The sequence below is a fragment of the Pectinophora gossypiella genome, chromosome 1 (genome assembly GCF_024362695.1).
Source record: "Pectinophora gossypiella chromosome 1, ilPecGoss1.1, whole genome shotgun sequence".
Lineage (NCBI taxonomy): Eukaryota > Metazoa > Arthropoda > Insecta > Lepidoptera > Gelechiidae > Pectinophora > Pectinophora gossypiella.
In genome coordinates, this window is record NC_065404.1 from 17,702,049 (window position 1) to 17,729,835 (window position 27,787).

Genomic DNA, 27,787 nt, shown 5'->3' on the forward strand with positions numbered 1-27,787 from the left:
TTCAGTAAGATTTACAACGACGACTATATTATTCTGTCAGTTCACCTTAAGGTAAAACAAAAAACGATCCGTTTATATTTTCTAAAAGAGAAAAAAAATACTGAACAGAATCTTAATAGGTTCTTTTCAATATTATTTTTGGGGTAAACGACAATAATACTTTTTATAAATCTTTCACTTATTATTTCCGATCATGTAGTTAATGCCATATAGGTTAAGTCCATCCACCACCATCTTTCTTAATTTTAAGTTAAGAGTATTAACTCTACATAACGTTTATATTAACTACATGATCGGAAATAATAAGTGAATCATTTATAAAAAGTATATTATCGTTCACCCCAGGCATATCTATAGTATAATATCGTAATTCGGAGATTTCCAGACACAATAGTTAAACAGTGGGGTTTGGTTTTTAAAAGTGTTGAATGAAAACTCCTTCGACGAGCGTCTGTGTGCCAGTACGCAGAGAATTACTGGCCATCTACGCAGAGAACTTCAAGTTTGAATATAGAAGGAGAATCTCTACGTGCGCAGCGATAAGCCGCATTCCATCAAGAGCCGTCGTCCCATGTTCCCGCGTCAAGAATCAGTTATATTATAGCAAACAATGTAATGTGATATTAATGTGATAGTAACAAAAACATGTGAGTTAGAAAGTCTCTTAATTGTATAAATCTCTCTTTATCTCTAATCTCAACATCAACCACTTTACCAGAGCCGAAACTCCACTTGAACAATTCACATAATCATAATTTTAATACAATACCATTTCAAATAAAGAGGAAACCCGAAATAATACAAAACAAGTCTCGATTAAACAAAACTCGCCCAAACTCAGAAGACAATAACTGAACCGAAGTTTCAGATCTTTGTTCGAGGGCCACTCTGACCAAACTTTCGGAATTTGCATTTAAAATGGCGATGGTTCTGCCTTCGTTTGTGTGTTAATTATTTAGAAGTTGGCAACACCTGTCGTCTGCCTATTGACTCTTAAATTCGTTTACCGCCTTTAAGATCTCACTATTTCTTTCATCTGAATTCATTATTTCCAATTCAATGGTTACGCTTTAATTCATTACTTTCATACCGCAACTACATGTTAATGATGCCATAAAGAAAACTTTGAAGGATGTTTCGGCTCATGATTCTGAGTTAATATCAAGTGGAAATTTTCATCGCAAAAGTATAGAATTGAAAACAAAATTAAAATACCCAAAATGTCATGAATTTTCCAACGGAAAGCTCCTCTTGATATTAACTCAGGATCATGAAATGAATCATGTCCTGAATCATGTTCTGTGATGTCTCTAACACTCTGTATATACATACATACATAAGATCACGCCTATTTCCTATTGGGGTAGGCAGTGACCACGGAACTTCACTTACTACGATCCTGACACACCACCCTCGCTTCCTCCACTCTCATCAAATACTTCATGCATGCTCGTCGGTTAAGTAAGCAAACCTATTTGTGGCCAAAAGAAGATTACAATTCGCTGCCAACAATTCAAATCCCTTTTGAACATTAAAATATTTGTGTTTAAAACTTTTGAGTTTTCATAAAAGTACCTATACCAAAGCTCAATGCACGAGCAAGACTACCTCCGCTGTTGCTTTAAGAAGTTATCAATAGAATTCATCATCACCAGCCCATTAACGTCCCCACTGCTGGGGCACGGGCCTTCCCTATGGATGGAAAGGGAGATCGGGCCTTAAACCACCCAGGGCGGATTGGTGGTTATTAACGACTGCAAATGCAGCCGGGACCAACGGCTTAACGTACCTTCCGAAGCACAGAGGAGCTCGAGATGGAAACTTTTCTTTTTTTGTGGTCACCCATCCTATGACCGGCCTTTGCGAAAGTTGCTTAACTTCAACAATCGCAGACCGAGCGCGTTTACCGCTGCGCCACCGAGCTCATCAATAGAATTACTCTCCGCGTAAGTGCGAAAAGCATCGAAGTCTATGGAGGAATAACCTAGTTGACCACCTCCTGTCAAGCGCTTTTTCATTTAGAATACAAAAGTCACCACTGCTCACCAGTCACGAAAAAAATACATTATACATATAAATAAACTATACATAAACACACAATAAACTATACATTAAAATAAAAATACACATAAAAATACATATAAATAAATACCTACGTAAATTAAATAATAAATAAAAATAAAAAAAATAAAATATTCTTTATTTCACAAATTTTAGTTACATCGTGGCCGAGACATACTTGTGGCGGGAATAATCCTAGGATACTTGTGGCGGGAATGTCTCGCAATTCCCAAGGGGTAGGTACAGTTTGTGAGTTAAGATAAGTAATAACAAATATGACTTCTATAAAGAAAACACATGAACTCACGCCTATTTCCTACTGCGGTAAGCAGAGATTATAATTTCATTTGCTTCGATCCTAACATACCTCTCTTGTCACCTCTACATTCATTCTTTCACGCAAGACAATTCAGAGAAGATCGTTCTGAACCTTTTCACATCCCCAATGTTTAAGAATGTACAATGTACGTCCTTCTAGGTCTTCTTCTACCAGCTCTACCTATGTCTTATATACCGGTTTCGTGTCCAAACTACTCCAAACCAACTTAATATTCCCTTCACTTAATTTTACTAAAAAACAAAATACTTCTCCCGAACGTACCGCATTGTTCAGGATTCCTGTAAGCCAGGAGACTCATTAGCATACTGACGGCATCTTTAATAAATTAACGAGGAATCGAACCCTGCACCGCCGGATAATTGCTGAGTTTTGGAATGTCGCCAAATTAGAGCTCATCCAATATCACGATTTTATGCAAAAATATCAGGAATTTGTATTTTATAATGATTGGTATCTTTATAATGGTCCGTATTATTCATTGTTTTAAGTTTACGCGGTCCGTATTATTTACATTTACAATATGGTTGTCAGAAAATATGGTTTCTACTGCAAAAAGTACGTGGTATCCCGACGACCCGATTACTCTAGCCATAGAGGCAGCCAATCAGCTCGCGACACCAAACACTTCACAACCCCGATACCGAAACCCCCCGCGTCGACGATTTCCCTCATTCAACGCTTATCGCTATCGACCCACTAGGGTCGATTAATTTCTTTCAAATAATCTTCCTCTTAGACGACGCCCTGAGCCAAGGTTCGCGCACAACTGGGCACCCTCAGGCCTGTTGTCTTAAATTTTCTACCGGGTGAGAGCTCTCAGCGCTCCCCATTTGTCCGGCCAAGTAGTTAATGCCATCTGCGGCAAATCTAAAATGAATCACGTCAAAAAAAAAAATAATCGCATAGGTTTCGCTGTAACGAAACAAACGAACTCGAAAACGGAGTCACCCTATGCAGAAGTACAATCTGAATCAGGTGGTTCCGTTTTCGAGTTCGTAATTGGCTCATAAGTAATTGATATCACGGGTTAGGGTTGATGGGGTTGGTAATCCACCTCACAACCCACACGATAGAAGAAAACCTACAAAACATACATTTTATAATTATAACGACTAATGGTTCGTAATTTCACCACTGTTTACAAATAATTCACTGGAGGTGAACGAAAACCTTATTGTGCCCGATTATTAAGGCCTGCATGCTTATTTGTTTTTGTTTAATTGGGGTAGCCAGTACATCCATCACAAGATGAACTAAGTACCTACACCTCGCCGAGCTTTCTGTTAGACCAACGTGAGTGGTACCTAAGCCGTATCGCCGCCGTCTATAATGGTCGAGCTAACTGTGGCAGTGAAAACTGCACTTAAGATAAATTAACAACTCATTGGTGCAAGTCCGATACCGGGGTTCGAATCGACGCTCCCCGATTTACGGCAACGGGTACAGCGTTATCTATATTTTTTTTCGGAACGTGGCATGGAAAACACGTGACATTGAGTGTTTAAGATTTGAAGGAAAACCCGACTAAAGTATTGAGGCCTTCAGGCTTATTTGTTACTTACTCAGCTAAAGCTCTATAACGGTGGTTCCTAACCTGGGGGTAATTACCCCTTCAGGGGTAAAACGGAGATTCTAGGGTAACACAGGATGGCACGAAATAGTATTATAACTCTTGTTACATTAAAAACAAAAGCCAGAAACCGTCTGAATGTTGAGCATGACATGAGATGCGCGTTGAGTGAAACCGAACCTAATATTGTCAAACCTGCGAATGCAAAGCAATTTCAATCTTAACACTAGTTAACTCCGAGATTTATATATCACTTTACTAGTTACCTAAACGTGAATTTTCTTACTTACATAATAAACATATATTCGTTCGAATTTGTGTGGTTTTAATTATTTTAAATTAGGGGTAAACTCAATTTCCATACTTGTTCACAGGGGTAGTGAAATTAAAAAGGTTAGGAACCACTGTCCTATAAAAATAAACGTAATCCGAAACAGTGAAGGTTGAATTTACCTATAAATCAAATCCATTAAGAACTTTAGTATAACTTTAACAGGTGAACTAATTTATTAGTAAACTTGTGTATTGCTGAACTAGCTGCTACAAAATATAACTCAAAACCCCCGACTTAACCCAATTATTATGTAACGAAATATTATAATAGACTTAAAAATACTTTCTAAAAAAAGAGTTGATATCTCGAGAAATCGGTAATAGATATACTTAAGTACCTAAACAATGAATATGGATGTTTACAGTTTTTTCCTAACGTGTCTGTTTCTCGAAGATATACTTAAATGTAGCGATAATAATTTTACCATAATACATAACCGAGGAATATCCGTCGGGGAGTGCCTTTTCTATATGAAAGGAGATCATCGGATTTCGGCCCAGAAGTCAAAGTGCCGGCCAAAAAATAATTTTGCTATATTCCGTTAGTTCTTATCCATCTGAGCATTTATTACTATGGCATCAAAGCTGTAGGGTCAATATCTTCGGTTTTATTCGAATTAAAAAAACTGTATTTTTCATACATTTTTGGTCAAAATGTAAAGTGCCGGCCAAGTAACAATAATGATATATATCCTTAGAACTTATCCGTCTGAGCATTTATTACTATGGCACCAAAGCTGTAGGGTCAATATTTTCGGTTTTATTCGAATTAAAAAAACATGAATTTTCATACATTTTTGGTGAAAATGTGAAGTGCCGGCCAAGAAACAATATTGGTATACTCCGTTATAACTTATCCGTTTGATCATTTATTATTAGGGCACTAAACGTCTATGACCATTATTTTGACTTTTGTTGGACTTTACGTTATAGTTTCTCTGTGAAAAGTACCGGTTAGCAAAAAACATATGTCAAAGCTATCGAGACGATACCTGTAAACATTATTCACTTGACAAAAACGTGTATGACCATTAGTTTGGCTTTTGTTGGATTTAAAAAAAAACTTGATTTTGGATTCATTTTGTAAAAAAAAATATAACAGGCGCGTTATTTAAATGGAATTAAACGTCTATGACCACTATTTTGAACTTAATTCGATTTTTCAAAAATCTGGTGTTTTCATAGATACCTACACTTTGGCGAAAAAAACTTTTATCTGGTGATAATGGAACTATCTTGCTAAAGGCGTAATATAGTCGTCTTTTTGACACATTTTTGTAAATTAAATATAGGTTTGCGTTTACGCTTTAGAAGCTACTTTTTTTTTAAGAAAAGTGTGTATACAAGGAAAATACAGTGGGGTGATAGAGGTACTACGTTATTGGCCGAGTAGCACCAGGACATTGTGATCGGCATACATGCAAAGTACAACTGCCCGACTCCTGTCTTCCCTAACAGCTACTTCATACGTCATACCAAAATACGAGTTTTGTCACTAGATGGCAAGCTTATCTTTGCAGGGTGGCAACCATCTACGGTCATAATAATTCAAACTAAACTTAGGCCGTAACGTTGAGTGGAATGCAAAAACTACAGCCAACATCATATCTAAGATTAGATAGTATTAATATTGAAGTTCACCCAACAACACACAAAACAAAAACATAAAGTATTTATCTGACTAATAACTAGTCATTGGGAAAGCTCTGCTTGTTGTCATTGTTAAAATGTATAAAAAAAATAAAGATTTTTAAAAAGTCCAATAAAAGCCAAACTCAAAATAATGGTCAAAAATGTTTTGCGCCAGATTATTAAATATTCAAAGTTGTATTAAAGGTCCTTTGTAATCCGCCGTATCGCAATTTTTGCCCAAAGCACTTTATTTTTAAACAAAATAAATAAGAAATCAAGATTTTTAAAATAAAATAAAAGCCAAACTAATGATCGTACACGTTTGGTGCTATAGAAAAAAATGTTAATATGCATCTACTCGATACTCTCTACATGGTATTTTTGCTGGTCGGCACTTTTCACATTTGAACTAAAACGTAAATTCCAATAAAAGTCAAAATAATGGTCATAGATGTTTGATGTCATATTAAAAAATATTGAGAAGCAACTATTAGACAGATTCGACGTATTCGTTTCGATTGCCGGCATTTTAACATATTAACCAAAACGGAAAGTCTAATAAACGTCAAAATAATGGTCATAGAAGTTTGGCGCCATACTAATAAATGTTCTAACGGTCCTTTGTAATACGCCTGTATCCCCTTTTTCCAAACGGACATCATATTTTTTTTTTTACAAAATGTATGAAAAATCGTGATTTTTAAAATCCAATTAAAGCCAAACTAATGGTCATATACGTTTGGTGTCATAGTAAAAAATGATCAGAGCAATCTACTCGAAAGGTTCGACACATTTTTTTTCTCTGGCCGGCACTTTCAAATTTGGGCCGGCCAAAGTATGGAGAGCCGATGATCTCCTTTCAACAAATATTTAATCACTTTCATAAGTGTATTTTATGTCGTCGTTAAACATCTACAATTCTTCAATAATTGTATTCACGTCACTAGAAAAACTTTAGCTGGGTTAATGGCAGCCCCCGACGGATATTACTCGGTTATGTATTATGGTAAAATTATTATCGCTAAGTACATTTAAGTATATCTTCGAGTAACAGTTACGTTAGGAAAAAACTGTAAACATCCATATTCATTGTTTAGGTACTTAAGTATATCTATTACCGATTTCTCGAGATATCAACTCTTTTTTAGAAAGTATTTTTAAGTCTATTATAATATTTCGTTACATAATAATTGGGTTAAGTCGGGGGTTTTGCCAGCCAGCAGGAACATCTTGTAGACTAGATTAGATTTTATCTTACCTTAGGCGGCGCAGTGGCATGCGCGCCATCATACACGTAGAGGTGATCGTTGCAGTCGAGCTGCAGTAGGTCGAAATGCAGCATAAACCTCTGGAGGATGCTGTGCGTCTGGAAGGTCACCGTGCAGTCCAGGTTGCGCTCATTACGCGACCACAGCACGCCGCCGTCCAACTTGCGGTACTGTCGCTGCAAGAAGTGGTCCTTGCAGAGTGAGTCCATGTAATCTGGAAAGAAGAATATTTAACTTAATCTTGGTAGGTAAATAAATTAGAATTCGTGATAGTCCTGTTCGGAGAACGCTCGATTTACATCGTAGCGTCACGGGTTCGAAACCCGGCTCGGGCTCTAAACCACTGAATTCGATTTTATGAATTTTAATTCATGTTTCTTTTTGACTCAAAGTCAAAGGGGGTGACCCTAGGTCTGCGTCTTACCTGGTCCAACGCATGTCAGTGGCTGTGCAACGGGGCAATGCCGCTAGTGTAATGGGTTCGTTTGGACCAGGTCAGATTCAGAACACTTAAACGCATAGTTGAACGTGACGAAGTTACGTATGTTTCTGATTATACGACAAATTGTATTATTAAAATATGCTCTTTTTTTAAAATAATAAATACTTATTACTCTTATTCATGTTTGGATCTTAGATAATTGATATCGTGTGGTTTCTAGGATTTGTGCCCGGTTAATGGCAATAGGATCGCTATTACATGGGACTTAAACAAAAATGGCAAAGAGTGGGTCTATTATACTATACACCTTTGCTTACCCCTTCGAGGGTACAGGCGTGATGCTATGTTATGTAACGTTCTTATCACTTTTTCAAGATAACATAAATCTTCGGAGTACCCGACTGTAAACAGATAATAATTTTATCTATTTTTGCATATCAACATTAGTTGCAGTTGAAGTTTATTTGAACGAGTTTCCTCAACGCTAGCTTTCACGTTTCTCGTTTTAAAGGGAGATAATCTGAAGATCCGTCCAAACATGAGTCTGAACAACAAAGTGGCTATAGTGACAGGCGGGAGCTCTGGCATCGGTGCGGCAATCGCAGTGAAGTTCGTCGCAGAAGGCGCCAAAGTTACCATCGTTGCACGTAATGAGAAGAAACTAGCTGCTGTCTCAGGAGAATGTCAAAAGAACGGCTCCCAACCGCTAATCATCGTTGCTGACGTCACCAAAGAAGATGACGCTAAAAGGATTATTAACAATACCATCAAGCATTTTGGGAAGTTAGACATACTGGTGAATAACGCTGGCACTGGCAATCACACCAGCATTTTCGACAAAAATGTTATGGACGACTTTGATAAAGTGATGGCTATAAACCTACGCTCCATAGTCTATCTGACCCATCTTGCTGCTCCGTATATCATCGAGACCAAGGGCAACATTATCAACATGTCCAGTGTATGTGCAAAGTGTTGTTGGGAAAATGGATTAATCTATAACACTTCTAAAGCGGCGTTGGATCACTTCACACGGTGCGTGGCTCTCGAATTAGCACCTAAAGGAGTACGCGCGAACACTATAAACCCTGGACCAGTGAAGACTGATATCTTAGACAATATTGGAGCTGATCCATCACTATGGGAAAAGTTCAAGGATGGAACCGCTCTGAAGAGAATAGGTGAAGTCGAAGAGATTGCTGACTTGGCTGCTTTCATCGCAAGTGATAAGGGGAGGAGCATCACAGGAGCTTCCCTTTTGTCTGACAACGGAACTCTTCTCAAGTAGAAAATTGTAGTTGCGGACTTGTAAATAATATTTCACATATTTATTGTTGCAAGGAACCCATTTAATATAAAAATAAAGTCATTTAGACAAGTTTAAAACTTTGATTTTTTGTTCTTAGATAGAGATGTTTATATCATTAACTTGATATGGAATATCTATCGTGGAATTATAAATAGGTATTTTACCAACTACCTCAAGTATAAAATGTTTGTACGTAGTGAATTAGTCTAGATAGTCATTTTCCTTGCAGCCAAATCAAATATGGCTGACTTATATAATTACACTGATACCAACTTCATTTTTATGGTTCTAAAGTCTGCTGCAAAATTTTGCTATCTATAAAAAGATAGCACTGTTCTTATCTAGTTTGGTACATGTTGTTTCGCTGCATTCAGTTGAATAAATTCCCTCCTCGCTCACTCGTGTATGCAACACTTGATTCATTTTAAATTTAACATGAGTCTGAAACATAAAGTAGCTATAGTGACAGGTGGAAGCTCTGGTATCGGTGCGGCAATCGCAGTGAAGTTTATCGCAGAAGGCGCCAAAGTTACCATCGTTGCACGTAATGAGAAGAAACTAGCTGCTGTCTCAGGAGAATGTCAAAAGAACGGCTCCCAACCGCTGGTCATCGTTGCTGACGTCACCAAAGAAGATGACGCTAACAGGATTATTAACGATACCATCAAGCATTATGGAAAGTTGGACATACTGGTGAATAACGCAGGTATTGGCAATATATGTACTATTTTGGACAAAAATGTTATGGAAATGTTTGATAAAGTGATGGCCACAAACCTTCGTTCTGTAGTCTATTTGACACATCTTGCTGCCCCGTATATCATCGAGACTAAAGGAAACATCATCAATATATCCAGTATAGGAGCAAGATATGTTTATGGTAATGCATTTATTTATAAAACTTCTAAAGCGGGGTTGGATCACTTCACACGGTGCGTAGCTTTAGAGCTAGCGCCTAAAGGAGTTCGTGTAAACACTATAAACCCTGGAGCAGTAAAGACTGATCTTTTGGAGAATATTGGCGCTGATCCAGCAACGGAAGCATCGTTGTGGGAGGTTTTGAAGACTAGGACAGCTTTGAAGAGAATAGGTGAAGCCGAGGAGATTGCTGAGTTGGCTGTGTTCGTTGCAAGTGACAAGGGGAGGAGTATCACGGGATCTGCTCTCATTACTGACAATGGAAGCCTTCTTTTTCCAACCCAGGAGTGAGCGAACCTTACGAAGGAAATGTAGAAAACGTCATGTATAACTATGAGAACTAAAGAATGAATTCACGCTTGGCGCTATTTGATATTTTAAAATTTTACCATAACATAACATCACACATGTATCGCGAAAGGTGTATGGTATTATACACCCACTCTTCGGCAGCTATGTTTAACTGCCATATTCGAGTATGAGGACGAATCTACATATTGCCATCAACCGAACACGAATACTAGGAACCAGTTAAAAAATATGATTTGTTGTTTTACTTAACAGAAAATAATAAATACTTAAGTTATAAATAGCGTCTGGACGAGACGCACTGACCTATGATAACGTTGAGGTTGTCGAGGTCAGTTCATTACTTCGATATAACCAATACTTGCAACAAAAGTTGCTTTTAGAGATTCATGCTCTTTGAATAAAAAATATCTGGTAAGCAAACACATTATTATATCTCTCTATCAACATTGACACCTATTTTATTTTCTGAAGTGCCTACCTACAAATATTGCCTTTTGTTTCCTAATTTAAATGCTCTTTTTACAGAATTTCATTTTCATTCTAATTGCCAAGGAAAGTTAATTTCGTTTTGTTTAGATGCAATTATGAAGATAATGTAATAAAAAGTTAATTGGACTTCATTAAAATAAGTCTTTCACGACAAATTACTTTCTAGATAAGCGTACTGTAAAAGGATGAACGATTGTGAAAACAAATATGTAATAAAATGACAAAAAAAAATAGTACTTTCATTTATTTTTCATTTAATCAACACAATAACAGAAAATTTCGTTTACAGAGCAGGAATATATAACCGAGCCGTGGTAGCCTCTTCTCTTGCTTGCCTCTCACTTTGAGCTCGCAGGTTCGAATCCACCACAGGCCTAAAGCAATGATTGTCGAATTTGTTTCCGAATTCATGTTTGGATCATAAATGATTATCACGTGCTGAGCGATGAAGGAAAACATCGTGAGGAAACCCACACTCCCGAAAAATGCATTTTCGGAGATACGTGACCTAACTTGTATTGGACTGGTTTTCTCTTCGCGGGTTGGAAGGTCAAACAGGCAGTCGCTTCTGTAAGAAACTGGACCTGTCAAATATTTAGGTTAGGCAGGAATATATAGGCAAGTATATTTTCTACTGGAGAAGTGTACCATTATCAGTAACAAGAGAAGCACCAGTGATACTCCTCCCTTTATCACTGGCTACGAACACAGCGAGATCAGCTATTTCATCCGCATCTGCCACTCGCTTTAGTGCCGTCATATTTTTCGCTTCTTCCCATATGATTCCCTCTGCTGCTGATTCAAAACCAGCATTTAACAGTATATCACTCTTCACTGGCCCCGGGTTGATGTTATTCACACGCACACCTTTAGGTGCCAATTCGAGAGCCACGCATCGTGTGAAGTGGTCTAATCCTGCTTTAGAAGTGCTATAGATGCTTGATGTTGGACCAAGGATACCCATAGATGCAACACTGGATATATTGATGATGTTGCCCTTAGTCTCGATGATATTAGGAGCCGCAAGGTGCGTCAAGTATACAATAGATCGCAGATTTGTAGCAATGACTTCATCAAAAATTACCAGATAATTTTTGTCGAGAATGCTGCCTGATCTGCCAATCCCAGCATTGTTTACCAAAATATTCAATTTGCCGAATTTCTTGAGAGTGGTTTCGATGATCCTCTGAGCGTCATTTTCTTTGGTGACGTCAGCGATGATGAGTAGCGGTTGGGAGCCGTTTATTTCGCATTTTTTCGCGACTTCAGCTAGTTTCTTCTCATTACGTGCGACAATAGCTACTTTGGCTCCTTCTGTGACGAACTTCACTGCGATCGCCGCTCCGATGCCTGAGCTCCCGCCTGTCACTATAGCCACTTTATTTGTCAGGCTCATGTTTAGACGGTACTGCTTGGTAGCAGTACTCTGGTGAGTATATTATATTGATATTAGTCAGCCTACTGTGATTAGAGTCTTCGTTCAACTGGTTTATCGATTGTCTATTTACTGAATTGTCATTCAGATAAGTACTATCTAATCTACGAAATACATTTCGGTCAACAAGTCTGTTCTTGCGTAAAATAATCTTGCGTAAAGCTTCGTTAAATGTTATCATTACCCAAAGTTACTTTTAATAGCCCCAATGTAAAAGTAACAGATTCGTCATTCTACTTGAGAAGAGTTCCGTTGTCAGTCAGAAGGGCAGTTCCCGTGATGCTCCTCGCCTTGTCACTTGCGACGAACACAGCCAAGTCAGCAATCTCCTCGGCATCAGCCACTCTCTTCAGAGCCGTGGCATTCCTCCAATCTTCCAAAATAGATGCCTGAGTTGACGGATCCGCCCCTATATTTTCCAAAATATCAGTCTTCACTGGTCCGGGGTTTATAGTGTTTACACGTACTCCTTTAGGAGCCAACTCGAAAGCCATGCACCGTGTGAAGTGATCCAACGCCGCTTTAGAAGTGTTATAGATAAATGAATTTTCATACACAAACATAGCATCTACACTGGACATGTTGATTATATTACCCTTAGTCTCAATGATGTATGGGGCAGCAAGATGCGTCAGATATACTACAGCGCGCAGGTTTGTAGCCATGACTTTATCAAACATTTCCATGACATTTTTGTCGAAAATGCTGGATATATTCCAAATGCCAGCGTTATTCACCAGTATGTCCAACTTTCCATAATGCTTGATGGTATCGTTAATAATCCTGTTAGCGTCATCTTCTTTGGTGACGTCAGCAACGATGACTAACGGTTGGGAGCCGTTCTTTTGACATTCTTCTGAGACAGCGGCCAGTTTCTTCTGATTACGTCCAACGATGGCTACTTTGGCTCCTTCTGCGACAAACTTCACTGCGATTGCCGCTCCGATGCCAGAGCTCGCGCCTGTCACTAAAGCCACTTTATTTTTCAGACTCATGTTGGAAAGTCTCCTTAGCTACTGCAGTACCTATTGCATTAGTTTCACAAGAAATTCTATGCAAGTTTAGAACTTCAATTTCAGTGTGAATCGACTTACTATGATGACGGTTCTTATTCAACTGCATTACGGATCTTTTCTCTTAGTTTAAGTAAAGATTGTAGTTATTTACATAAGCACTATCTTTCCAAGATAACGGCATCGAAATGTAAATACATAATAAGAGATGTATTTATAACTATTACCCATAATTACAATGAACTATCTCTTTGGGCGATAAGCTGTAACCATAAGGCTAAAAGAAGATGTGACTCGTAATTATCCATCTTGGGATGAAACGAATATCAAAAGTGACTTTGGGTTCCGGACTATTGATATCTTCGTCTGCCCATTTCGATAAAAATACGGTCAAAACTTTATGTAAGCATGCATTATAAATATTTATAAGTTATTGATTTTTCATCTTCTAAAGGATGTACCTCTGACCACCCCAGTTGGAATATAGTCATAATGCTTGAGTTATGTGATGTTATAAAGATTTAATCATTTGGAAGAATCTAGTGACTTTCCAGAAAACACTCTTTTGTGCCGGATTAAAATTAAAAACAAAGCTGCAAAAATGTGCACACTAAGAATAGAATGTATTTACAGAATCTATAGAATATAAAAACAAGTGTTTTTAAAGTTTGACACTTGCTTATATCAAAAATAAACCGATTTAAATCTTTGTCAACGTGATTAAATTCGTATTTTTTCGATAGAAACGCAGTAGATAACGAAATTGTGATAAAAACATACTTTGATTATTTCATAAATTTTATTTTTACACAGTTTGTTCACTCCTTTACGAGTACGTTCTCAATTTACAGAATCGTAAAGTTATTACGTGTATCTTCAAGTTCTTTGTCTACTGGAGAAGGGTTCCATTATCAGAGACAATAGAAGACCCGGTGATACTCCTTCCTTTATCGCTAGCTATGAAGACAGCCAGGTCAGCTATCTCTTCGGGATCCCCTATCCGCTTTAGAGCCGTCTTGCCTTTCATCATCTCCCACGACATAGCCTGCATTGCCGGGTCAGCACCAGTATTCGCCACTATATCACTTTTCACTGGCCCAGGGTTGATATTATTCACACGTACACCTTTAGGTGCCAGTTCAAGAGCTATACACCGAGTGAAGTGGTCCAAAGCTGCTTTCGAAGTGTTGTAGATAAAAGTGTTCGGAGCAAAAACACCAATGGCGGCTACACTGGACATGTTGATGATATTACCCTTAGTCTCAATAATGTGAGGAGCAGCAAGGTGCGTCAGATAGACAACTGAACGCAGATTTGTGGCAAGCACTTGGTCAAACTTTGCCAAGGAGTCTTTGTCGAGAATGCTGCCTGATCTTGCAATGCCAGCGTTGTTCACCAATATGTCTAATTTCCCGAATTTTTTGAGAGTGGTTTCGATAATCTTCTGAGCGTCATCTTCTTTGCTAACATCAGCAACGATGACTAGCGGTTCGGCGCCGTTTTTTTCGCATTCTTTAGCGACTTCAGCTAGTTTCGTCTCATTACGTGCGACGATGGCTACTTTGGCTCCTTCTGCGGTGAATGCTACTGCGATCGCCGCTCCGATGCCAGAGCTCCCGCCTGTCACTATAGCCACTTTATTTTTCAAACTCATGTTTACACGGCTACTCAGACTGTTCGATTTATTACGACTGCAGCAGAACATAAAAAACAGTCAATTACAAATCAGCCTACTGTGACGGTGGTTCCAGTGCAACTGGACTTCGTGAACGCTCTTTTAATTTCTGAAATTGTTAGATAATATATATTCTGAGAGATAATACTTGCTACACACAAACACATCCGTCACACCTACGTTCACACACACATACGTAAGTCCATGCAAGAATATTCACACAACAATATTTGTAAATACTAAGTAAAATCTTTTCTCAACAAAAATACAGGATAATATTTGTAGGAGAACATGTATTTTAAGAGTCAAGGCCTCCACCCCCAGAAAGTCACGGTCAAGACAAAATAACAAAATAGACAAACATGGAAAAGTAATAATTAATAAATGCTAATAATGTTTCCGAATTTCATTTTCATTTCACTGCTAATTTGTTCTACTACGTAATACCCAAATTATTGTTTGTATTGTAACCCTCGCAAGCTGCATGGTCACTTCCATCACGGCCATGTCGAAATTGTTTAGTGGGAGGTGAGTGGTGTATGTAACATTCATCAATATTCATCATTAATAATAAATTATTATCTGTCTGAATTAATCAATAGCGTTATAATTCAAGGACGACGAATATTTCCATTTTATATTTATTTTTTGACTTCACTTAGGTAGTTTTGTATATTTGTTTTAATTTTATTTTTGTTTTGTTTGATATTTTAGTTATGTAAGTAACTGTTTTGTTTATGGTGTAAATAAAGTTTGTTAGTAGTCTTAGGTAGATGTAGATACTTGGATGGGTATAAGTACCTACTTGGCCGGGGAAAAACAATAGACGATCTTTATAATTTTACACAATAATCCCCATACCAGTAGTAGGAGCAGCTTGAGCAGCGTGGCGGAGTATGCTCCATACCACGGAATAGAAAACGCGCTTTACGAGTTTGAGAATTTAGTGCATACTTCAATTTTGCACTTCACTCGTCAACCCGAATCCCCTGGTAGTTGCGGCTTCCGAATACATCCCGCTTAGGGATGGTACTGAAAAGTATCGGCGTCCGAAGGACGTAATATACGATCCCGACGACCCGATTACTCTAGCCATAGAGGCAGCCAATCAGCTCGCGACACCAAACACTTCAGGACCCCGATACCGACCCCGCCGGCGTGGTCGACGATTTCCCTCATTCAGCGCTTATCGCTATCGACCCACTGGGGTCGATTAATTCTTTTAAATATTTTTCCTCTCAGACGACGCCCTGAGCCGAGGTTCGCGCCCAACTGGGCACCCTCAGGCCTAGTGTCTTAAACGTTGTACCGGGTGAGAGCCTTCAGCGCTCCCCATTTGTCCGGCCAAGTAGTTAATGCCATCTGCGGCAAATCTACAATAAGTCACGTCAAAAAAAAAAAAACTTCACTTGTCAGCAAACTTAACGACACACGGAGCTCCGCTAAAATATATTAAAAAGGTCGTCTTATGCGTTATAACTTGCAAGGCAAGAAGTGACTATCGACTATCATGTAAGGAGACCGCTCCTTATCACAGGAAGGCTAAAAATTTTAGTATGATCGGCTATATATGAAAAATATACTTTTGTATGAAGTATCTTACGAAAAGATAAAATTGTAGAATGGACTTTGCTGGTAATGTGGCTATGAAATTTGAGAAGCAGTAGAGCTATCGTAGTAGTAAAAGAGAGCGGGGTTGAAGCGGCGACAGCATTTTCATACAAAATGCGCGTTAGAGCCTTTCAACCCCTTTCTTCTACTCCGTGCTCCTTACCCTTCCGATTAATTGAGGGGAGGGGTGTGCACAGCAGTTGGACGTAAGTATATAGGCAGTTTATGTACCTAACCGCCTTACCAATAAAAATATACAAGCGGTGAACATGAGTTTGAGAACCTCTCCTCACGATGTTTTCCTACACCGATGAGCTTGCGATAATCATTTACTATTCATTTGATTTCAAAACATTGAAAATCATTGGTTTTAAAATCTAACATAATTTTAGAAATATCATTGTAATGAGACTTTATACAACTTAACTACGGATCTCTAAGTATTTTTTATCTATTATCGACTGTCAACTGATAACATGTCGCTTTGATAACGAAATAAAGTCCTAAACGATAAAGATAAATTCAATTTCACAGGTTCAAATTCCACTAAATATATAATAAGTTATGTTATCTTATATCATACACGTAAATATCGATCATATTGTGTAAGTTACAACATATAATATATATAACAGGATCACGACTGATCCCCGAAGGGGTAGGCAGAGATGTTTATTATTATATACTCCCTCCTCGCCGGTTATGTTTAAGTCCCATGTACTAGGTGGCTAGTCTATTGCCATTAACCGGGCTCGAATTCTCGAAACCACGTGATACAAATTATATATTATGATCAGCCACAACGATGCAAGTCATGCGTTTTCTGAAGAGAGCTATCACGGATACCCCTAAAAAATATATTTTATTTACTCGATTAATATTCGTTATGACGTTTTCAAAGCTAATAACCAACATTAAAACACATAATAACGGGTTCTTACCGCGTTTAAAGCAGGGATATGAGACTCCCGACATTATAACAATGTAATAACCAAAATTCCAATTGTTTTAAATGTTCAGAACTACAGGACCATGTCAAGTATTTCCATCATCACTTCTAGATATATATTTGGAATAATTTATGTATTTATTATACAATAATGTCTGCCAATAAGCCACGGGATCAACAGTAACTCATAACTATAAACATAATAATATTATTTTCGGCGTCAGTGATAAGATAACTTGTTTCATTGTCATTTGTGTTGTGGATTGTGAACGGTTTACAACCAACAGTGTTAGTGTCAATAATAATGAACAAAATGGGTTTTTTAAATAAGGTGGCTCTTGTGACCGGTGGCAGCTCAGGAATAGGCGCAGCAGTTGCCGCTAGGCTGACTGCAGAGGGCGCTAACGTCGCTATCGTTGGAAGAAACTCAGCCAAACTGGCCGCAGTAGCCCAGAAATGCGAGCAACTCCACGCCAAACCACTAGTCCTAATCGGAGACGTCACTAAGGAAGACAACGTCCAAAATATTGTAAACGAAACTATAATCAGATTTGGAAAATTAGATGTGCTAATCAATAACGCCGGAGTAGGCGCCAACGTTGGAAGTATACTCGCCAAAAATGCTTTAGAAGAGTACGACAGAGTCTTAGCTACCAACCTAAGAGCCATTGTCAATATTACCAACCTAGCCGCGCCACATCTAATCCAATCGAAGGGTAACATCATCAACATTTCCAGTGTATCCGGTCTTCGCCCGTATGTGACAACAGGATTCGCGTACAACGCATCCAAAGCTGCTTTAGACCATTTCACGAAGACTATAGCTGGAGAACTTGCAGCTAAAGGAGTGAGAGTGAACGGTGTAAACCCAGGGCCAGTCAATACCGATATTATGAAGAATATGGGAGCAAATGCAGCTGAGGAAGAAAAACTATGGCATATCATGAAAAAGGGAACTGCCTTAGGAAGAATATCAGACCCTGAGGAAGTAGCAGATTTGGTACTTTTCCTGGCGAGTGACAAAGCTAAAGGTATCACAGGTGGATCATATACTATTGACAACGGGACCTCGATAAGATCCTAAGTAATAAAATGTATTTAATTTAGAATGGTATTTTTATTTATCTTTATGAGCTCTCGCTAAGACGTCATAAGGATAAAAAAACTTGTGATCAAACTTGAGAATGTTGTATTTTTGGAAATGCACAGACATAAACAGATAGTAACAATAGATAAGTCTCATAAAGTTTATAAACAAATGAACATAAGGGGTAAGCAGAGACTATGGAATTCTATTTGCTTCGATCCTGACACACTTCTCTTGCTTCCTCCACATTCATCAATCGTTTCATACATGCACGCCGGTTCAGAGTAGATCGTACTAAACCTTTTCTAAGGACATCTCCAATTTGGCCAATGTACGTCCTTCTAGGTCTTCCTCTGCCAGCCCTGCCACCAACCTTCGCTTTATATACTGCTTTCGTAATCCTATTATCCTTCATCCGCTCTACCTGTCCAAACCAATTTAACATTCCCTTCTCAATCTTAGTCACTATGTCATCTTTTACACCATATCAAACAAATAAAAATATCAACAAATAAAAAGTTAATAGGTATAAAAAGTTTACACGGCGAAAAATGGCGCTCTGAAAGATATGAAACAAGAAAATTCTAGTTAAAGCACATCTAATAAAAAGACAAGTATACAAATAGGCTAAGTACCCGACTAGTACTGTCTTGTCTTTTCATTAGATGTGCTTTAGAATTTTCTTGTTTCATATTTTTTAGAGCGCCATTTTTCGTCGTGTAAACTTTTTATACATATTTCATATTTACACATTTTTTAACGCATCTTTGAGATACTGGTTATTGTAAATGTACGTATCTTTTATTTTAATTTTTTAACATAATCTTTATTATTTATATTCTTGGTCTTCTGTTTTTCATTGTGTATAATTTTAAGCTGTTGTAGTGCCCTTACAGGGTTCCTGTTTGTACTTTCCTCTACTTTTAAGACCTCTGTAAAAACATCAGGAATGCAATAAATATCTTATCTTATCTTCATTTTTATTTATTAAGGTAAGGGGGAGCGTGCGGGATGGCTGTCTCACTTGCAATTACGTGTTAGGCGGCACACTGTAAGAATAAGATTTTTGTATGGAGTGTCCGGTGTGTTACTAAAGTAAGTCTCAGAGGGGGTGAAGTCGGCGCCGGATAAAAATCGTTGCGGGGTGGAGGACTACCGATCTGTAGTATTATTCCTTATTCTATGATACAGTGCCTTGCGGATTACTTCACAGCACAGCCAACCGCGTTTTTTCAACTACGCTAGCGGGGTCAGTATCGAGATCCTGAAGTGTTTGCTGTCGTCAGGATCGTATATTACGTCTTTGGCGCCGATACTTTTCGGTATCGTCATAGAATAAGGAATAATACTACGTATAGAACGGCAACTCTCCGCTCCCCACCAGCATCTGAGCTAGGGTTGCCTCACCACTCGAACAAAGTTTAGACTTGAATCGTATGGCGTCAGACGTCACACACTCAGATGCGCGTGTACGATAACATCAATGTGTGGTGTCTGTGTAAAACGAGGTTGTTTGTATGAAGTGTCCGCGGTGTGGTATCATCCCTACGCCTACCGCGTCTTTCCCAACGCACATTTCAACGTCCACTATCTTTTCAATTACGTACATTCCAAGATATCCGTTTTTCACATCCAAAACCTACAAAGTTTCCGTAAACTTTATGTACTAGGAAATAAATTCCAATTTGTGCCCGACCTAGTTGGTGTTGCCACGATAAAGATTAAGATTATCAATGGAGGAGATGTTTTATCTTATGTGGCTCAGATCTTGTGTAGCCACGAGCCTGGTATTTTGTGTACTCTGTGGATTGTCTCTACGCTGGCCATGTAAGTACCTATTTATAACTGTTACTCGTATTAATGAAGTACGATTTTTTTATATATATTTTTAAAGATAGATAAAATACTTTATTGAGCACAATGGACACAAAATACAGAGATAAGGACAACATATATAGAAAAAGCACAACTAGCGGCATTATTCCTCATGCAGCAATTTCTTCCAGACAACCTTTGGGCACAGGAATGTATAAGTATAATAAAAGCGGGTAATAATAGCGGGCTTTTAAGGTATTTAGTTTTAAATCTAATCTGTGACTTGTAGCCCGGTTGTAATTCCCACAAAATATTTGGTAAAATTAAGTATCAAGGTGGGACATCCTTAAACCAGACTATAAACACGACTATATCCCTGTTGGGGGTAGTCAGAGGTACATCGCAAGATGAACTAATTATCCTCACCAAGCTTTATTTACCTATTTATGTTTCTGGCATTTTCTTTTCGAATGGCGTCTCCGACAACAGATAGGTACTCGTAGTGAAGATACTTATACTTATGATTACAATGACAGCAGGACAGAGATATAGCAGAACGCCTAGTACGAAAGAGACAAAAGATATGTTTTTTTCGCATTTTTTTGACGTGACTTTTTGTAGATTTGCCGCAGATGGCATTAACTACTTGGCCGGACAAATGGGGAGCGCTGAGAGCTCTCACCCGGTTACGCAATAAAAGAATGCAGTTTAGAAAGAAACAGACGAAAGATATGTCACGCTATGCTACGTTAAATAGGGTATAAACCAAACTCCAATAAGAACGCCATAATCCTAAATCAACACAACCGATCTCATACCCCACCTGATCACCTTAATGTGTTATTTATACGTCATAGACTACAAAGAATCTCGAGACAACTTTTCATCCCCAATATTATGTACGTCATCGTCGGTACAACCATATAGACGCCACAGACAAAACGATGACTCTGGCCCCGATTCCTGCAGACACCTCCTAATTTTACTTTAGGTTAAACCTGTCATTTTATTATCCACTGAAAAGGAAAGCCCAAATTTTTTTTATGAAGTTTTCGACAAGAAAATCCACTTTATATCAACTCAGAATCATGGTCTGAATCATCCCCCTCAGTATTTGTTACGATGTCACTAACACCCTATCTACTTGTATAACTTGTACTTGGTGTAAGTGAATTTGTAACAAATACTGAGGGGTATCGTTTAGCTCATTATTCTGAGTTAATATCAAGTGGAATTTTCCATCGCAAAAGTATAGAAATAAAAATATGTACGTATACTTACATGAATTTAATTCACAAAAAAATGCATGCATTTTGCAACGGAGAATTCCACTTGATATTAACTCAAAATTAAGGTCTGAATCATCCCTAACACCCTATATAGGTTGTGAGAAGCTGCAGTAGTTTTAGGTGGATGAGACGTTCGTAATGTAAAAAATGACAATTCAAAGTGTGACTATGTTACCTACTGAATATTTTTGAATTTGAATCTGAATTAACAGTCATGTCAGGGGCCAGCAGCTCAATAGTAACCTAAGGTTGATGAGATCAGTTATTAATCTCACAGCCCACACGACTGAAGAAAAAAAGTGGCATACGGACGGACAGACAGAGATGCCGAATCCATAAGGGTTCCGTTTGTGCCATTTTGTGTCACGGAACCCTAAAAAGTACCCGTTCGTTTGTTGTAAGGTGTCTAGTGGCTGTACCGCCGATGTCAGGGTCGATCTTACAACTTTAGGGGTCCGAGGAAAAATTTTTGGGACCCCAAGGTTTTGAGACCCTTTCCTGAATAGATGTTTTACTTTCCATCCGCTAAATGGATCCGTGATTCGGCAGTTTGTTTACAAAACATGCTTCATGAAAGTATAAGTGAGAGATCATTATAACTTTGTATTGAAAAAACTTGAGTAGCTCGGTGGCGCAGCGGTTCACGCGCTCGGTCTGCGATTGTTGAAGTTAAGCAACTTTCGCAAAGGCCGGTCATAGGATGGGTGACCACAAAAAAAAAGTTTTCATACGAACTCCTCCGTGCTTCGGAAGGCACGTTAAGCCGTTGATCCCGGCTACATTAGCAGTCGTTAATAACCATCAATCCGCACTGGGCCCGCGTGGTGGTTTAAGGCCCGATCTCCCTATCCATCCATAGGGAAGGCCCGTGCCCCAGCAGTGGGGACGTTAATGGGCTGGTGATGATGATGATTGAAAACTTATACAATAACTTTAGTTGTGGTTATCCTTTGACGATGTACTTACATACATACATAAATTCACTCCTATTTCCCACCGGGGTTAGCAGAGACTACAGAATTCCACTTACTACGATGATGACGCACCACCTTCGCATACTCCAATCTCATAAAAAAGAAATAGAAAAAAGATTTCAATTAAGTAAATTATTTATTTTGTTTACAGGAATGGCTGCGTGGCGTTCCTAGCCTTACTGGCCATCCTCATAGCAAATACATCATCAGCCCCGGTTGCCAGGAAGGTCATGTTCACTCGGAACCTGGCTACCATAGTGACAGGAGATACTAGAGGTCTAGAGGTACCTATGGACCTAGTTCGGGGTACTGGAGTGGGTACTGGGTCTCTTCAGTTGGTTGTGAACGTTCACACGGATAGTCAAGGTAATATTGAGGTGTATACTAATTGATGAAGAGAAGAAGAATCCAGTATAGAAGAATGGCGTCAAAGAAGAATCCACCATTTGCGATACTAGTTAAGTACAAATTTAACGTAAGCTCACAACTATGTTTCCAACTGGGGTAGTCATTAGACCAACCACGCGCGCCCCCTAGACTGGAAGCCGTATCCTCGTGAGTTGGCAGATGTGCAGGTGTGCTCGACGAGGATACCAGCCCGGTGGTTTGAGGACAACTGTTATTATTGACGGTTTCGACCTTGCCGGCGGACTCACCGGACTGACTTCACCGGATTGACCATACCGGCTAGAGTTGACCCCGACTTTCAGGTCAAACTCGCAGGCCATCTACCCTGACAGACACGTACCGCCTGGCTGGAGTCACTTCCTGGGCCTTCCTCAACAGGGTCTCACCCGTTGAGCTGACTAGCCGGCAGTACCATCCTGGACTTCCTGCCCGCCGTGGGCAGCGAGAGCTACATTCGCGGACGTCGAGAAGAAAACCAATCTGATTGGTAGTGTGCCGTATCGCCGTCTGTGTAATAATGGTTGAGCCCACTGTGTTAATGAAAATTGCCCTTAAGATAAAGGAAAATTCTCAAAAAGAACACAGAAACGTATTGTTAATCGATCAACCTGAAAGTACGTAGTGCCAATCAATGAGTCATAGTGTGTTATTATATAAGTAAACATTGATCGAATCCATGGGGTTCATTATAACTCGCTTACAGCCGTGATCGACGATGATTTGTGTGTATCGTCCGCCCATTTCTAGTATTTTTTTTTACAATTTTGTTATATAACTTCTAAGCCCCATAGATTCAATCAGTGTTACTTTCACTGATTCAATAACTCATAACTCATCGATTGGTATAGGCGGCAGCGGCGGCGTCATGATCCGCGCAAATCGATTTTGAGTTTTTTCGTCCGTACAGCATTACGTACGAGCATTAATATGTATACACTTTGGTACCATGTCACATTAAGTTTTTTGACAAATGAACTGTAAGTCTCACTTAATGTTAAATATGTAAGTGCGACAGAGTCCTAAAGTGGGTACATTATATTGCTCATGACTGTATGTGACCTAACCTGTATTAGGCTGGTTATCCCTTCGCGGGTTGGAAGGTCAGACAGGCAGTCGCTTGTGTAAAAACCGGACCTGTCAAATCTGGTTAGATAAAGCGGACCCTGTGAAAACGGGATCTTCTTCTATCGTGTGGGTTGTGAGGTGGAATACCAACCTCATCAACCATAGTGTCAGGGTTACTATTGAGCCGCCAAGGGCTGACATGACTCATGTACTGACTACGTACTTACATCAGTAAGTAGTAACCGTGACCAAAGGGTTAACGTGCTTTCCGAAGCACGGATCGAAAAAGCGGGATAATGCTAGGGTGATGATGATGAAGCCGGTGACACATAGGTCTACGTCTACAGTAACTCTTTAATAAACTAGACAATACTCGCGATATGCGAGTACTGAATTTAGTTATCTTGGTCACTTCCCCGGGATGAAGCCATATGCCGGGTTTCCACTGACGCGGAGAAGGGCGGAGAAGAGCGGAGTAGATGTGCGGATTTGACCAATCACAGCTTTCGAGAGAGCGAAAAACGAAGACGCTCTGTCACTCTCTCCCTCACGGTGATTAGTTGATTCCTGCATATCTCCGCTCCTCTCCGCCCAGCTCCGCGTCAATTTCAGCCTTACTTTCAGTCTATTTTCGGATTAGACAATGATAAGGCACCGACTGAGCTTTGTAGTGACATAACTACTTATATTTATATCAATATCAATTTATTAAAGACTTTCTCGGGAAATTGAGGAAAAGTTATGATTAATTGGTTATATAAAATATACTCCATACTTCCTCCGGTTAACTGAAGGGAAACAAGCTTATAACAACCTATTTAAGATTTGTTTAGGTATGTTATATCAAACCTATATAAAAACAGCTCTATTCTTTGACATACAATAGAATAAGTAGAATATTTTTATTTGCTCAAAACGTGGTAGATTAAGGTGTTACATAATATTACGGAAGTTTTTGTGTTATTATGTCATGAGCAATATAATGTACCCACTTTACGACTGTCGCACTAACATATTTGACATTTAGTGAGACTTACAGTTCAATTTGTCAAAAAAGTTAATGTACTGGTACCAAAGTGTATACATATTAATGCTCGTGACCGTACGTGTGTGTATATAATATTGAGAAAGTAGGTATGTTTTTGTTTTGCTAATATTGAAAAGGCATACATAAAATGTAGATACTATTAAACATGTGATCATTCAATACAATGTTTACACTGGAGCTAATTCCTGTATACACCATCTAATTTTATTTTAAGTTATACCTGTTGTTTTCTTATCCACTGAAAAAGAACGGGAAGAGTAATCGACAGGCATTAAATTTATGGAACACGCGCCAATTTTATGCAGAAATCAAAAACAACCCTCTAAAATTTTACATCGGCCAGTAACTGAACAGAATACTCGCCACCAAACTTCATAAGTTTGGTGGGGATGATTTGTAAATTTACCGTTAAAATTTTCATTTAAATAAATTTAAAAAAAAAGTTGACAGCACATGTCAACGTCAAACGGGTTGCATACAAGCGACATACCTATTTGATTCGCCCGGGTTATTCATTCATTCACTCATTCATTTTAAAAGAGATGATAATCATATGTCCATTTTCTTCGGCGTATAAGAAAATGACAGATGTAACTTAAAATAAAATTAGATGCCAATAACTTCAATACGCGGTACGAGAAGAAGACAAGGCTTAGGCCTATTTTGATCGTGATTTTCGAATATAACAGCCTCCGTGGTCTAGTGGTTAGAGCGTTAGGCTCACGATCTGGAGGTCCGGGTTCGATTCCCGATGGGGACATTGTCGAAATCACTTTGTGAGACTGTCCTTTGTTTGGTAAGGACTTTTCAGGCTTGAATCACCTGATTGTCCGAAAAAGTAAGATGATTCCGTGCTTCGGAGGGCACGTTAAGCCGTTGGTCCCGGCTATTAGCCGTAAAAACACCTCCACCAACCCGCAGTGGAGCAGCGTGGTGGAGTATGCTCCATACCCCCTCCGGTTGATTGAGGGGAGGCCTGTGCCCAGCAGTGGGACGTATTTAGGCAGTTTATGTTATGTTATGTTATGTTATGTTTCGAATATTAAATTACTAAAGTCAAGGCTGTATGGTCCTCAGATCTTTGCCTGCCTTATATAAGGCAAATTTAAACAACAACAACAACAACAGACGCCAGTGTTGTGACGTTCATCAGCATAGTGATGTATATCAGTCGAGATTAGACCGATCGATTCTGTTCTATTTAACAGTTGGTAATATAAATCTTCTTTTTTTGAAGGAATTCGTTATTATGACAAAACATGGCCCCGATACCGACCCCGCCGGCGTGGTCGACGATTTCCCTCATTCAGCGCTTATCGCTATCGACCCACTAGGGTCGATTAATTCTTTCAAATATTTTTCCTCTCAGACGACGCCCTGAGCCGAGGTTCGCGCCCAACTGGGCACCCTCAGGCCTGTTGTCTTAAACGTTGTACCGGGTGAGAGCCTTCAGCGCTCCCCATTTGTCCGGCCAAGTAGTTAATGCCATCTGCGGCAAATCTACAATAAGTCACGTCAAAAAAAAAAAAAAAAAACATGTTTATTTGAAGGAATTCGTTATTATGACAAAACATGCTTAATTTGATGAAACAAGATTACATTACAAGTGCAAATAAACCTTCTTGTACGACTAAAACTACAACAGAATCACATACAAGTTTATTCTTAGTGCACAGAGCATGTCTGTTGGCTGTCCGGAGCAGGCGGTTTAACTTCGGCTCATTTTAGCCACGGTTTGGACTCATATTCAGCGTTCTGTGTGCATTTACAAAAAGCTGCACGTCTCTGCAGACCCGGACTAAACGTGAAATAGATCGGGGCTGTTGTTAGCCAGGGCCGAAACGAGGCAGATTTGGGGATCAAAAAAGGGGGCACATTGAACATTTCATCTGAAAAAATAATATTAATGATGACGTAGCAAAATTGGCTTTTCAGGTGGTATGCTTAACGACCTTTATAGACTCACTGGGCCCTCAATGAATACTTACTGCTCACAAAGTCGGGAAAGTGGGACACCTAAACATGTTTTAAAGGATATCTTTTTATAGCACTCACCCAAAAAGAAATCTATCAAAAACCGAACCTGTCAAATCTTCAGGGTAGATAAGCGGACCCTGTGAAACGGGTTACGGGATAATGCTAGGGAGATGATGACCCAAAAAGTAACCAATATTTCAAAAAAATCGTATGGGTAGGTTGAGAACCCGGTGGTGTAAAGGTTGTTACCACGCTCTTCCCGGCTTGATAAGAGCTGTGAATTCAAGTCCCGTGCGATACTTCTTTGATTATCATAACCAGTAAACAAAATGTTACATCCCGACACGCTTGGCCGACTTGTCGCGCTTTCCCGGCTCTATGAGAAGGTTTACTGTAAATTTTTGATTATAAAAACGCGAAAAAAAGATAGCAAGGACTGAGTCTAAAGCCCTGTGGCCCTAAATCACATGACTACGTCACAGCCTATACCAATCCGACTGTCTGTTTATGACGGCCAGCTAACATAAAATATAACTCGTGTGGACTCCGCATTTACTATTTTACCGCTTTACGAGTTAGCTGCGCGAGAGGACGTCGCGCCGCTTCCAAAAAGGGGTTGTTCAAACTTTAATTTGTATAAATTGCCATAAATTACTTTGTATTTATTTTTGTAATATTTTCCCTCTGTCAAATGAAAGATAAAACCTAAACAAACTATGTATAAAATAGTGTACTTACTGTGTTAAGATTTAAAAGATTATGTACGA

The 27,787-nt window shown here is 39.0% G+C and overlaps 8 protein-coding genes across 8 annotated transcripts in view; 3 read left to right on the forward strand and 5 right to left on the reverse strand.

The window, feature by feature from the left end:
• The window catches only part of LOC126370589 (beclin 1-associated autophagy-related key regulator), a 336,054-nt gene that overhangs the window by 51,040 nt on the left and 257,227 nt on the right, over positions 1-27,787 (reverse strand). The window lies entirely within an intron of this gene.
• Positions 1-27,787, reverse strand: part of LOC126370842 (uncharacterized) — a 136,158-nt gene that overhangs the window by 31,960 nt on the left and 76,411 nt on the right. The window contains exon 2 of the mRNA XM_050015918.1: positions 7,195-7,418. Coding sequence (XP_049871875.1) covers positions 7,195-7,418 — 224 coding nt within the window. The remainder of the gene's footprint in view (positions 1-7,194; positions 7,419-27,787) is intronic.
• On the forward strand, positions 8,099-9,032 carry LOC126370920 (glucose 1-dehydrogenase 3-like). Its single transcript, XM_050016046.1, has one exon. It carries the CDS (start codon positions 8,185-8,187, stop codon positions 8,932-8,934), a length of 750 nt encoding a protein of 249 aa, XP_049872003.1. The 5' UTR covers positions 8,099-8,184; the 3' UTR covers positions 8,935-9,032.
• On the forward strand, positions 9,181-10,910 carry LOC126370868 (glucose 1-dehydrogenase 2-like). Its single transcript, XM_050015981.1, has one exon. The coding sequence runs from the start codon at positions 9,361-9,363 to the stop codon at positions 10,162-10,164; it is 804 nt and encodes a 267-aa protein (XP_049871938.1). The 5' UTR covers positions 9,181-9,360; the 3' UTR covers positions 10,165-10,910.
• On the reverse strand, positions 10,902-12,074 carry LOC126370896 (glucose 1-dehydrogenase 2-like). The gene has a single exon (XM_050016014.1). The coding sequence runs from the start codon at positions 12,068-12,070 to the stop codon at positions 11,306-11,308; it is 765 nt and encodes a 254-aa protein (XP_049871971.1). The 5' UTR covers positions 12,071-12,074; the 3' UTR covers positions 10,902-11,305.
• LOC126370905 (glucose 1-dehydrogenase 2-like) lies at positions 12,333-13,219 on the reverse strand. Its single transcript, XM_050016025.1, has one exon. The coding sequence runs from the start codon at positions 13,102-13,104 to the stop codon at positions 12,343-12,345; it is 762 nt and encodes a 253-aa protein (XP_049871982.1). The 5' UTR covers positions 13,105-13,219; the 3' UTR covers positions 12,333-12,342.
• On the reverse strand, positions 13,909-14,896 carry LOC126370860 (glucose 1-dehydrogenase 2-like). Its single transcript, XM_050015968.1, has one exon. It carries the CDS (start codon positions 14,825-14,827, stop codon positions 14,012-14,014), a length of 816 nt encoding a protein of 271 aa, XP_049871925.1. The 5' UTR covers positions 14,828-14,896; the 3' UTR covers positions 13,909-14,011.
• Positions 17,599-18,566, forward strand: LOC126370886 (3-oxoacyl-[acyl-carrier-protein] reductase FabG-like). The gene has a single exon (XM_050016003.1). It carries the CDS (start codon positions 17,662-17,664, stop codon positions 18,439-18,441), a length of 780 nt encoding a protein of 259 aa, XP_049871960.1. The 5' UTR covers positions 17,599-17,661; the 3' UTR covers positions 18,442-18,566.

What these genes read in the sequence shown, in the direction of transcription:
- LOC126370920 (XM_050016046.1), top strand. Translation starts at nt 8,185, where the DNA reads ATGAGTCTGAACAACAAAGTGGCTATAGTGACAGGCGGGAGCTCTGGC.
- LOC126370868 (XM_050015981.1), top strand. Translation starts at nt 9,361, where the DNA reads ATGCAACACTTGATTCATTTTAAATTTAACATGAGTCTGAAACATAAA.
- LOC126370896 (XM_050016014.1), bottom strand. Translation starts at nt 12,070, where the DNA reads ATGAGCCTGACAAATAAAGTGGCTATAGTGACAGGCGGGAGCTCAGGC.
- LOC126370905 (XM_050016025.1), bottom strand. Translation starts at nt 13,104, where the DNA reads ATGAGTCTGAAAAATAAAGTGGCTTTAGTGACAGGCGCGAGCTCTGGC.
- LOC126370860 (XM_050015968.1), bottom strand. Translation starts at nt 14,827, where the DNA reads ATGTTCTGCTGCAGTCGTAATAAATCGAACAGTCTGAGTAGCCGTGTA.
- LOC126370886 (XM_050016003.1), top strand. Translation starts at nt 17,662, where the DNA reads ATGAACAAAATGGGTTTTTTAAATAAGGTGGCTCTTGTGACCGGTGGC.